The sequence below is a fragment of the Zeugodacus cucurbitae genome, chromosome 6 (assembly GCF_028554725.1).
Source record: "Zeugodacus cucurbitae isolate PBARC_wt_2022May chromosome 6, idZeuCucr1.2, whole genome shotgun sequence".
Taxonomy (NCBI): Eukaryota; Metazoa; Arthropoda; class Insecta; order Diptera; family Tephritidae; genus Zeugodacus; species Zeugodacus cucurbitae.
The window spans coordinates 6703253-6717218 of NC_071671.1; the positions used below are offsets into that span (position 1 = coordinate 6703253).

Here is a 13966-nt window from a genome sequence, read left to right on the forward strand (position 1 = left end):
TCGAACAAGAAAATTCTTAAAGTTCTCAGTCAAGTAAAACAATTATTTATTATCATTATTTCTCAAGGTTCTTAAAAACCTTTGTGTATATTCTTTAGAAAAAATATTAATATGATATTCATTAGCACCCTTACCCTTACCCCCACCCCCCCTCCAAAATCACTCGAAACACGCATTAAATATTTTTAAATTTTTTTTCGTGATTTTTATTTTCGTTTAATTTATGTATGTAAGTATATATATAATTAGTTTTCAACCTCGTTAGTTGTCTTTCATTATCATTTTAAATACTTTTTTGCTTTCTCGTTTTCATTTTTTGTTTTTGCTTTTGCTAAATCGAAAATTTCATACATATCAATACAAATAAAGACCTTTATTATTTTGTTAATACTCTCCCTCTATATATTATATATTTAAATGTATATTTAAGAATTGTATGCTTGAATGTATATATACTAATTTTCGAAGTATGTGTACTGGTCTTTTAAGTATTCAGTTAATCGTAGGTATATAATTTAATAGTTTTATACTTTAATAATAACACTATTTAATAATGATAATAAAAAGAATAATGATAACTGGAAATAAAGTGTGAAACAGACACATTAGACTATCACATACAAAGGAGTACGACGAGTATGTTTCAATACACAGTTACATAGATTTAATTTAATTAAAATTCGAAGGCATATGAGCAGCGGACGAGTGAGTACATCAGGTAAATAGTGTGTGCGAAAAATACGAGTACAAACTTAATTACACACATACATAGATTTATAAAGAAATACTGGCGGTTTTGTTGAAGTTAATTGGAAATTTTATTTATTAATTATTTTTTTTGAAATTTCAATTGAATTTTAATATTTTTAAATTTTTTTATCTGAAAAAATGTCTATGGTGATGTTAAATATGGAAGCGGTGTGTAGGAATTGATGTAATATTATTTTAAAATAAATATAAGCACAATTTTGAAAATCTGGAAATTTTCAAAAATTCGAAATTTGGAATTATTGCCCAATATCGAATAAAGGGTATTTTTTTCAAAAAATTGCGAAATTCGAAAATTCAAATTTCGAATTACTGGTCGGCATATAGAATAGATGAAATTTCTTCAAGACGTAATCTTAGACGTTGAAATCTTAGCAAAATAAGTGCTAAAAATAACGGGTTCAATCCGGTTGTTCTTCAAAGAATCGGAGCTCTGCAAGAAATTTGAAACAATTTTATTTGTTAAGAGACTCACTACCAGAATTAATCGATTTGAAAAATCTTAATTAGAAAAATAGTCCAATAATTTTTCGAAGATGGCAGAATACATTTTCTTTTATTCGAAGAACAAATTGTGTCGAAATCGAAAACTGAAATTTGATTCACCGGATTTTGAATATTTGAGTTAAAGCCAATAATCTTACCTTTTTGTGAAATACTCTCGCATAATCCCCTACACACCGCTCCCCTACAACAACAAAGAAACTTCAAACTTTCTGATTTATGTTACTTAAGTGTCTTCCATAGTCAAAAGTCCGCATTATTTTTGTTTAATAAAATTACATTCTTTTAATTTTAATACTATTTAGTTTTATAAACAAATATTTTTTTTTTGTGCATAACAAATATTTAGTTTGCATGAGTTGAGACTCGGTATATAATTTTATTTTTGTGTAACTTTTTAACTTAGCCTTAACTAAAACCGCATTTATGCAAGTCATATATAAGAGAGTGTGACGTATTAAGAATTACAATACAAAAAGTGTTTAAAAAGCACAATTTGAGGTTAGTGTAAATTTTTTTTGAAGTTCGAAAAAAAATTAAGTTCGAAAATTAATTTTGAAAAATTTGTAATTTAAAAAATTATTTTAAAAACACAATTTGAGATTGGTGTAACTTTTTTTGAAGTTCGAAAATAAATTTATTTTGAAAAAATTTAAATTTAAAAAATGATTTTAAAAGCACAATTTGAGATTAGTGTTACTTTTTTTGAAGTTCGAAAATTTTTTTTTTCGAAAATTAATTTTGAAACATTTTTTTTAATATAAAATACAATCAAAAATACATTAAAAACTCAATTTGAATATATCAGTGATATATTGTTAAAATCACATGAATTTATGAAAATTTATCATTTTCGAACTTTCAAAAATATGTTAAAATTTTAAATCTAAATAAATACATTTTAAAAGCGCTCAACTCATATAGTACCTCTCCAATAAGACTTGCACAAATGCGACATTATTACATTTCGTTTTCACCTCCTTCCGCTGGCAAAAGTCTCAAATAATAATGTTGACAACTGGTTGGTTGGTGCACACAAATTTTGGTTATTCTTCCACAAGGAACACACTGTTTACCAAAAAACAAACAAAAACAACATGCATGTATGTATGTATGTATGTAAGTGTCGAAATTTTTTTTGTTTTACTTTAACTATTTGCAGTTTTAGAATTATTTTTTTCGAACTTAATTATCGAGTTGTTAGCATAAGAGTATGTATGTAATTGTAATCATGTATTTTTCTTTTATGTCTTAGCTTAATCGAAACATTAAAAGTTGCCTTTGCACTGCGCACTAAACTTTGATTTTAAGTTTACTTTATCAATCAGTTTTGTGATTTTTTAATTTTAATTTTTATTTTTTTGTTTTTGTTTTTGTTTTTGCTTTGTTCATCTTGTTTCTAGTAATAATTATAATAATAATATTAAGGGTGTTGCTTCTTTTAGAATATTCATGTTTTATATTAATTTTACGCTTAATTTAACTACTACTTAATTAAATTATATTCATAACATTGCATGGTGTGAATGTATGTGTGTGTATGTAATTTACATTTAACACAAAATCTTGTTAAAAAAATGCAATTTACTTGGGATAAAATTTTGGATAAATATAAAATAATGTCACTTTAAGTACAGTTGGAATGTTTTTCGAAGTTTCGTTTTTTTTTTCGAATTAGAAAACGTATGAATTTGTTGATTTTTTTTTAATTTTTTTTCGAATATACTATTTTTCCTATAACATAGTTTTCGGAAACAGATTTCAAGTAGAAAACAAGCATACATAAGTTAAGGCAAAAATAATATTTTTTTGTAATATGACACGCATGTGTACTGCTGATCTTCGCTAAACGTAAAAATAAACGATATTTATTATGTTCGAATTTCGAATTTACAAAATTTTAAGTCGAAAAAGTGCTCAAAACACAACAAAAAAGATTTCACAATGACATTTTGATTACAAAAATTTGAAATATTTTTTCGAACATTCGAACATATGTTATTCGAATGATGTTCGAAATTTCGAAAATTAGTATTTTGTTGTTTTAGCTGTATAAAGCATATTTAAATACTTTCAGACAATTTTTTGCGACAAGAATCGTTTTTCGAACATAAAACCGACTACGTTACCGCTACCAATTAAACCGGAATGTCTTGTAAACGAATAAATGAATCCTTTTACACTACGTGCGCTTGAAAAAAGTGGTGAACAATTTCTAAAGTAATAAAAATTTAAGTGAACTTCGAACACAATTACCGTTACTTTTTTTTAATTAAACTACAACAGCGATACACATGCGTATTATGTAATATTGTTTTAAAAAAATTCAAAAAATTATATTTAATAATAATAATATTTGCGTTATTCAAATCGTTTTAGAATTTACTTTCTTGCTTACATATTAATATATTTAGTAATAATAGTAGTTTTGCTGTAGTCGTAGTTGTAGTACAATACATAGTTTTATTTAATTAATTTGTTGTTTCCATTTTTTATTTATTAATTTATTTAGCAGTAAATCTAGACTAAAGTACCATCGTATGTGTGTGTATGTATGTGAGTGAGTGAGTGAATGTGTTTGTTTTAAAAAGTAAAATATTTTGAAAATTCTATTTTAATTTTCACATAATCGCGCTAATTGTGTTTTAGTTTTGCTCGCTTGCCGCTTTGGGCGCGCCAAACATACATTACAATTGCAATTACATAATTACTTGGCATGCCTTAAATTAATGTTTTTTTGTTTTTTTTTTATTTTAATTTTTATTTTTATTTATTTGTATGTGTATGTATGTATGTTGTGATTTTTTTGTTTGTTACTTTACGCCAACATGCTTTGCTAAAATGTCATAATATTTTATTTAGTTGTTCGTTCTTGCGTTTTTAATTTATATATTTTTTTTTTTAATTTTTCATTATTTTTTTATTTATTAATTTATATTTTATGCTAATATTAAAAAACCTTTCAGTTGCGTCTTAACATTAACTGCCACCATCTTCGCATGCGCACATAAATAACTGTTACAGCGTGTTTTTCTTGCTTACAAATTTCCTATTGACCACATTAGTTTTAATATTTTTTTCAGCATCTTCAACCACAACAGTATTTTATTTTAATAAATATTATTTTTTCAGTGTCACTCTCTTTTCATTACTTGCTTCTATTATGCTTTCAAACACATTCTCAAACAAAAACAACTACAAAAAAGAAAAACAAATACAAACATAGTGACCTGGCAGCCATTTAGCACCTAAATGTAGGCATCGTTTTAAGTAGAAATTGATTTTTTAGCGTTGCAAAATGATTTCAAAAACTCTTTGCTGCAATTATTACGGATAAAAGCTTCTTACGAGTAAATACTATTTTCATGAATGCAAGCAACACAAATAAGTCCACAATTTCGAACCGTTGCATACTTTTCAGATGAAAGAAAAATTAAATTAATCAAATAAAACACATAATCGCATGCAAAGAGAAACAAAAAAGTTGTTTAACCAAAAAATAAATTGTTTGTTACTGTAATTAAAATTTTAGTTTATAAATTCGCATTAAAATCGTGGTATATAATCCCATAAAACTCACGATACTAAAAATCGGTAAATATTAATAAAAAAAAATTGTGTTCAGCAAAATTTTTATCGGATAGTATTTTGCTTCAATTTTAAATATATGATCTTGGATCCAGCCTCTACTTAAAATTTTACTTGCAAAACCCAAAAAATATGCAACGATATTCGAGAAAATTATGTGAGTTCAAAAAGAGACTTCGAAGAATCACTATTATCGAACATTGTACTACTAGTTTTTAACTTTCGCATTTCTTAATTAAAAAAAATATATTTAAAATAGCCAAAAAGTATGCAACGTTATTCGAAAACTAACGTTATTTTCAAACATTGTATTTCGAACTTCTTATTTAACTTTCGAAATTCTTACTTAAAAAATCATTTAAAATTCTTTTGTCTAAAAAAGGCCAAAAGTATACAACGATTTTAAAAAAATTTACCAGAGCTACAATCTTTTGGGTTTAGAATAATCATTTTCGTTGATTCCAATGACTTCACAATAAACGATTTCGAAAATGCGGCCAGTTGTTACAGCTTACACATTGGTTTTCAATATTCCAAAAAGTTAAATTTACTTAGAAATCATTTTGTGGTGAGTTTCAGTATCTTATAGATTTATAGAAGATGCAAGAATATAGAAGATCAAAATTTACAAGCTTTGCAATACAAAAATTATATTTTAACTAGACAAAAAAGTTTTCAAATAAAATAGAAAAAAAATTCAATCAAATTTAAGTAAAATTTTTTTTCGAAATTTGATTTCAAATCTTTTCGAAAAAATTTTGCACTGCAATAACTTTCGAAAATTATTAGAAAAAATTTTTTCAAAATTTATAAAATGATAATTTACTATTTTGTAACAAAAGTACCTTCAATTGCCTTTTTCTTTCTTTTTTTTTTTGCCGAGCAACATGTTGCTGCAACATTTTCATGTCACAAAGACGCATTCAATTATGCTCTCTATCAAAAATACATATACAAATAACTGGCTGTTGTTGTATATTTGTGGTAGTTGTAGTAATTGTTGTTATTGTTGTTCTTGTGGTTGCTGCTATAGTTGTTGTCACATTTTGTTCGTGTGTCTTTTGAAAGTGTTTCATCCGCGCTAGCTGTGTTGTTGTAATTTTTTGTATTTTTTATAATTTTGTTTTTGTTTTCATGCTTGCATCAGCTTTAAATTTATTTTTTTTCACTTTACGCTTGTCGTTATTGGTTTTATGATTTTCTATGATTTTCTGTTTCCAATTTTCTTTTTTTGTTATTTTATTTGTTTTTTTTTTTTTTTTTTGTATTTCTTGTTTCTGCAATTTTCTTGTGTTTACTTTAATTTAATGGAAGGCAAAACATGTGCTGCAGTAGACTTTTATTATTATTGGAATTATGATTATGATTATTATTGTTACCGTTATGATGATTACTCTGACTATGATTGGGATTCTGATTTAGTGGTGGCATTTGTAGATGCTGTTGTTGTTGCTGTTGGTGATGTTGTTGTAAATGTTGTTGTTGCTGTTGCTGCTGCATACGAAGATTCGTTAGATTATTATTAGCGGTGTTTGGTGGCGGTGCGTGCAATTGCAAAATACTTAAATCATCAGCTACTGAGTCATAATCACTGGAGTCCTCGCCATATAACTGCAAAGGCAACAATAAATACAGTGAAAAGTGGAAATAATTGAGCGGTTAAATGAGTAGTGAAAAAGTGTACACCTACACGCATATTATAGGGATGCAAATCACATGACTCGTGGTGTCAGACGCAATCCTCTAAGGACATCAGCAGCGGATTCACATATTCGAATCCTTCGAACTCCGATTGATCTATCTTATCAATGACGCGACTGTGAAGTGGTTGGAAAAAATATAAATTTAATATTAATAAGTGAATATAATAAATAATTATGGCTAAAAAACAAAAATTATGGCAATGAGTTGTGATTCAAAATTAAAAAATAAATAAATAATAAAGAATTCTTTAAGTAAGAAAAAATTAAAATAAATCAAAAACCAACAACAATTCCACTACTTACTCATCATCGGGCGTCAGCTGTACAGCTTCCTCTGTGAATTCGGGTGGGAAATTGGCTAGATCTCGATCAGAGTCTAAGCGCGGTTTGAATGGTGGCGAAACTTGTTTGCGTTCGAGCTGCACGCACATTTTCAATGGCAAATGCATTTAGTGAGTGAACCAATTATTTGATGAATTGCAGAGTTGAAATGATGTATGGATGGATAATCGAATAAAACGGTGATTAGTAGCAGAAATTGAGATTCGTTGAGTGTATGTTGAGTATTTCACGTGACATTTCCAATTGTTAGATGATTTGTGTGGCGCAGAAAGTAAGGCGTAGGCAGAAAAATAAAATAAAATTCAAAATAATTAGTGAGAAAATCATAGAAATAAATAAGGTAGAATATAGGCTGCGAGTGTGTGAAATTTCGAAAAATTTCTTCTTCTTCGAAAATCATTTCAACAAGAACTGTCGAACAAAAGTCGAAAATAATTGTAAAGATTTCAAGCATATAGCTTTTTAAATAAAATAAGGCAGCGTTGATAAGTTAGAATTTTTTTTTCACCAAATAGTAGTCAGCTTGGCGTAAATTTCGAAGTTTGAGAAGACTTTTGTATTTTTTATGCTTTTTCCTTTCTTTTTTCTTATGAGCAGTGTCTCAAATGCATTTGTGAAATAATGATGATTATATTTTAGTTTCATGTAGCGCAGTTGATAAAGTTTTAACTGAAAATTTCGAAAATAACCTCAAAATTTTTTTTTCAGTTTTTCAAAAAAGAAAAGAGGACCTAACAGATGTAGCAGCAAGAGCTTATATAGTAGTAATATGAGAGTGCAATAATGTTTGTTTTAATATAAGTATATCTTAAGGCGTAAATACCATCTAAATAGAAAAATTATAGGAAAAACCTGATTTTTTAATTTCGCAAATTATCTTCCACTTCTAAACCGTCGACTAAATAGTAATTTTAATAATTTTAAGTATTCTAATAACTTAAAAAATATATATATTATATCAAAAATACATTATTTGTAGAATGAGAATACCAAAAAATATTTTGAAAAATTTAATAACAGACAGCATGCAATTAATTAACAATTAAATATATATTTTATTTGCTTCTTAGACATTAAAGTACGCGAAAAGGAAGTGAAGATAGTAAAAACACTTACACTTAGACATAAATTCATAAAAAAAAATTATTTTAAACTCATCACTGACATTTTCATACAAATATACATACACTTAAAAAGACTTCCAATAAATTCCTATAAAGAGTTTTAAATACAAAAAAAGATACCTCATAAAGTAAAAATATGTTTGAATATTATAAAAAATAAAATAAAAACAATAAATTTAATTTAAAAAAATATGAATAAATTTCTTTTCTTATAAATAGAGGTTATAAAAAAAATCCATAAAGAAAAAAGTTTTTTTCTATAAAAAAATAATAATTAAAAGAAAAAATAATGATTAAAAAAATTATGACCAGCGCATTAACCACCTCACACGATCCATTTACAACACTTACGGATCATCTGGCGTCAGTTCGGCCGCTTCTCTAGTAAACTGGGTATCGAAGTTCGTGGCCATATATGGATCTCCCGGATCGAATGTGGGCTTATATGGCGGTTGTACTTCCTTTTGTGCGATCTTAGTGGTATATATTTAATATTGTTTTTTTTTCAATATTTAAACAAAATAAATAGTTAATATCTAAGTTCAAAAACACACTGGAAACAAGGCAAAAGCGGGCATATTTTATTGCCAACGCTTAGGAAGGAATAGAGAGGTCGAATTCAAAATATTTTGAATTTCGAATTTAATTTTTTTTTTAATTTCGAATTCAATTTTTTTTTCTAATTTCGAATTTATTTTTTTTTTAATTTCGAATTCAATTTTTTTTTCTATTTTCGAATTTAATTTTTTTTTAATTTTTTTTATTTTAATTTCGAATTTAATTTTTTTTTGTTTTGAATTTCAAATTTATATGTGCTGTACTACAGGTGTCTTCTAAACAGTTTTGCACTGCTGCTTTCCCAAGTCTTTCGACTTCTTCAATATACGGCGAGTTAAAAAGTAAGGTTAAATATCTTATTTTCATATTTCAAGTCATAAAATATAAGCTATTAGCTATATATACATATTTTCATAAGTATCTTGTACTACAATCATCAATTTTCACACAAGCAATTTGCATTAGATATCTTCTCAACTACGCAGACTCAACTGCTCAAACGAATTCGAAATTTTGTTGTCAACACTCGCAATTTAACCTTAACTAGAAATTAGCTACAATTTCGCTTACCATTTCCCAGTCGATGCTCTTGAAGAATGGATGATTCACAATGTCCATGAAGGCGGACTCACGATGGCAACCCAAGCGATCGGCTGGATTTTTATTAAGGAAACCTTTCAACACCGACGCAGCCTTGACGCTCAGTGAACGCGGTATACGTATGGTCTTTTCCAAAATCACTTGGAACAGATAATCTTCAGTGTTCTAAGAAGATACATAGAGACAACGTAAGCATATAAGTCCAATATAAAGCAGCATAACAAACACTTACCTGATCGGGATTTTCCGATGCGCCAGCTATGTCGAATGGACTGCGACCGGCCAACATCTCGTACAAGAGCACGCCCAGCGCCCACCAATCCACCGAGAAACCATAGTCTTCGCCACGCAAAATCTCTGGCGCTATATAATTGGGTGTGCCGCAGAAGGTGGAGGTCGTGTCACCGGGACGTATACCCTCCTTACACATGCCATAATCGGTCAACTTGATGTGACCCTCATGATCGAGCAGCACATTGTCCAACTTCAAGTCACGATAAATAATGCCCTTCTCGTGCAAGAAATTCAATGCCAAACTGATTTCCGCCGCATAGAAGCGCGCATGCTCCTCGGGCAGACGACGCTGTCGCTGCATATGGAACATAAGATCACCGCCGCGCACAAACTCAATCACGAAGAACAGCCGCGACGGTGTCTGGAAGCACGAATGCAAACCGACCAAGAACGGATGATTCGATGCCGTCTCGAAGACATGCTTCTCCGTTTGCACCCAATCGATATCCTCATCATCGGTGACCAGCGCTTTCTTAATCACTTTCATCGCATAAATACGCCCAGTATTCTTGAGCTCAACCATCAAGACCTTGGCGTAGCTGCCACGTCCAATGACGCGTATCAATTCGAAATCGTTTATCGAGTATTGCCGTTGTGTGCCCGGCTCCAGTTGTTCTTCAATATTCTGATGTTGCTGCTGCTGTTGTTGCATTTGTCCATCATGCGGTTGTATTTCGAGCGCTGCCAATGGATCAGAGGCATCCAACAAGCCACCGTGGCCACTGCCACTCGCCTGCGACGCATAATCGGGCAGCGGTGGCAACACCTGCGGCAGCTGTTCGGCGAAAGCGTCGTCGCGTTCTTTGACTAACGGCTCCACATGCTCGTTGGTGCAGTGCTTCTGTACGAGTTTATGGCATTTTTTGTGCACCAACAGCTTGCATTGTATGCACTTGAAACCTTGCCGTCCCAAGCCCCAGATGCGGTCCTGACAGTAGGCGCAGAAGGCGCGCTGCGGAATAGCGGTAGAAAGGGTGATTAATTAACGAGATATTAACACGTGGGTGTGTATGTGTGTACTTACTCGATTGAAGCGTTTGGCTTGGAAAATGTGTCCGTTGACTCGGTAGAGTTTGCGCCATCTGCGTGCGCCACGTCTGTAGATGCTGCCTACAAAGCGAGTGAAAAGTGTTCGTAAGTGGTTACATAATGGAAATTAGATTAAGTATTAGTTGTGTAATTAAAAAAAAAACAACAACAGCAACACTATGTGTGTGTATGTTGAACTTACGATCTTCTCCATCACAAGACAGGCCAGGTGCAGAAGGTACATTTGGAAATACTGTAAAACGTGAAGAGAAAAAATGGAAATTATTTAAATGAAAATTGGAATATTTTCTATGCCAATATATAAAATTTATTTTTATACTCTAAAAGCACACACTTCCACAGCTTATTATTGTTGATAATATTGATTAAAAAATATAAAAAAATAAAATATAATAACAAACAAAAAAAAATAATTATTTATTAAAAAAAAACAAATTTATAAATTATTATTCAACAATTAATAGAACAAATATTTATCTTATCAAATAAAGTCAGCGCGAAGGGGAATATGTGCAAGATGGCTTTCTCCTTGCGCCACTAACATTTCTTCTTAATTAATATCAAAATAATATAATTCATGATTCATTTTTTTCATTATCTTCTAGATCAGCTAGTTATTTAACTGCCAGAAAACCCCCATTCCACTTTATTTAATCAAAAAAATCATGAGATTACAGCAGAGTTTTTATATCCTATTCATTGGCTCAGCATTAATTAAGCCGTCATATCGTCAACTTCCTTCTTCAATACGAATGCATAAATTAATTAATAGAAAGACAATAATGTAATTGCATATAAGAATATACAAACATGTGTCATAAAATATAGTGCTTTGCACACGGAGGTCTCATTGTGGCATGCGTTTCGAGTGCAACGCATGTGGTGATGTAAATGCTGTTTGACTTAATAGAAGAGGGAAGTTAAAAATTTATAAAAAATAAATAAAAATAAATAAAAAAAAATTCCAAAAAGTATGAAAGAAAAATTAGATAAAAATAAAAAAATAAATAAATTAAAATAAAATAATAATAATAAAAAATTATAATAAAAAATGTATATGAAATTTAAAAAAAAAAAAATAATAATAATAAATTCGAAAAAAATAAATAAATTAGAAACAAAAATAAAAAAATACAGTAGTTTTCCGAAATAACGAACACATTAATTGTCAGGCCTGTTCGCTATATCGAATTTTTCGTTAATTCGAGTACTCACTTAGAGGTATGTTTTTCAATAAAAATGAGTTAAATACCCGTAAATTGCAGTTTAATATATTGTTTTATTAATTATTTGTTAAAAAATGAAAAACCATAACAAAACAATTCAAATCCAACAAATCCTTCCAAAATGGATCAATTCTGACACTCATACTTCTATTTGGTGCTGAGCAATAATTTTAAACATTTTTATAAAATTCAACATTTTTTCAATTTGCACATTTTTTTTTTTTTTTGAATTTTTTCAAGTTATTTCTAGTTCTGGTTCGATGTTATATGATTTTTTCCTTTCTTCATATGACTTCTTCATGTTGTTCGTTAAACCGAGTACTTACAAATTCTCGATGTTCGTTATTTACGGTACTCAATGTAACAAATTTGCTTGTTCGTTATAAGCGGGTTTCGTTAAAACGAATATTCGTTATTTCGGAAAACTACTGTATTTATATTTTTATTATTATATTAGGTCTACAACTTTGCTTCCGCCGTTTTTCAATAGATGTCTCTAGGGTCAAGCACTGGTCGATTAAATCGTTTTATATCGATCTTGGACATTTGTGTCAATATTAACCCAACAAAATATTTGTAGAGATCTGTTTGCATCCCAAACTTATTCTGAACTGAAAATGTCACTTTTTGAGCCGAATTCTCGACATTTGCGGGAAATTTTGCTTTTCTTTTTTAATTCCAAGAAAAGTGCGGCTGAGGCTCATCGACATTTGTAACCGTTTTTATACAAAAAAAAAAACTTAAATTTACAAAAAAAAAAAAACGGCGGAAGCAAAGTTGTAGACCAATATATTATTTTCTTTTAACAATTTTTGTTTATTGTTATATACGAATATTATAATTTTTTTGATTTATTTCAAAAATTTTAATTAATTTTTGAATTAAAAATGTGTTTATTTATTTCTTAATTAATATATATTTTTTTTTAATTTCATATTTTTTTTTTACTTCAAAACTTTAAATTAATTTTTCTAATAAAATTTGGAAAAAAAAAAATTATTAATTATATTTTTTGTTTATTGTTATATACAAATCTATACAAATATTTACATATGTATATAGGTACATATAATTTTTAGTTACATTTTTTTCATTACATTTCGTATTTTTATTTTGTTTTATCATTTCAAGGATTTTTTTTTTTCTTTTTCGTTTACTTATTTTTTATTGTTTCGGTAATCCTTATTTTTCGTAGCTGTATTTTTATTGATTTAATTTACTATCATATTTTTTGATATTTGTTGATAAATATTTGCTTATGTTATTTTCAAAAAAAATTTTAATTTGTTTTAATTATTTTTGTTTTTTAATTTTCTTTAGTCATTATTATTATTATTATTTTTAATTTTATTTATTTAGTATTATTTTTTAATAATTATTATTTTTTATTTTTATTTTCTTTTTTAATTATTATTATTTTTATTTTATTTTTTAAATATTATTATTTTTATTTTCTTTTTTAATTACTATTATTTTTTATCATTTTTAGTCATTATTATTATTTTTATTAATTTTTTTTATATTTTTATTATTATTATTTTTTTTATTTTTATTATTATTATTTTTTTTATTTTTATTATTATTATTTTTTTTATTTTTATTATTATTATTTTTTTAATGTTTTTTATTATTTTCTCTTTTTCATAAAATTTTTAAATTTTTTTAAAATTTGACTTAAGTTCCTATACTAACTTATGACACATAACATGAGCAATTCTAATTTATAACTTCTAACATAAAAAAGCGAAATTGATTTCTTAGGACCTTAATACCGATTACTAATTTCAAATCACACAAGTTTTTTTTATAGAAAAATATAAAATAATAAAAGAAAGCACGTAATAAAAAATCATAATAATCAGCGAATGTAATATACAGAAATCAATTTTCCCAATAATAAATAAATTTTGCAATGAAATTAAAAAAAAGAATATTGTTTAAAATTGTTTATCAAAAAAAATATATATATATATAAATGCATATATTTATATTGCTTTCGTTCAAAGTTTACCAATGCACAATTGTAAATCATTTACTATATGAAATAATAGTATCAATAGTAAGTTAAAGTGAAAATATTGGCTGTACGACGGTCTTATCAACTAAGCACACACATTAACACACAAACAAACAAACAAAACAAAAAAACAAAGATAGACACGCACAAACGCACACAATATACACACAACTCAAAGGTAGGTACTTATAG

At 27.9% G+C, this 13966-nt stretch overlaps 1 protein-coding gene across 1 annotated transcript in view; it reads right to left on the bottom strand.

Moving 5' to 3' along the window:
• Positions 1–180: 180 nt before the first annotated feature.
• LOC105210270 (uncharacterized) overlaps positions 181–13966 on the bottom strand; it is a 36598-nt gene continuing 22812 nt past the window's right edge. Inside the window, exons 4-11 of the mRNA XM_054233021.1 lie at positions 10713–10763; positions 10506–10591; positions 9420–10433; positions 9158–9352; positions 6867–6982; positions 6551–6677; positions 6240–6471; positions 181–6186 (exon numbers count right to left, since the gene is read on the bottom strand). Of these exons, the coding sequence (XP_054088996.1) occupies positions 6590–6677; positions 6867–6982; positions 9158–9352; positions 9420–10433; positions 10506–10591; positions 10713–10763 (1550 nt within the window). The 3' untranslated portion in view covers positions 181–6186; positions 6240–6471; positions 6551–6589. The remainder of the gene's footprint in view (positions 6187–6239; positions 6472–6550; positions 6678–6866; positions 6983–9157; positions 9353–9419; positions 10434–10505; positions 10592–10712; positions 10764–13966) is intronic.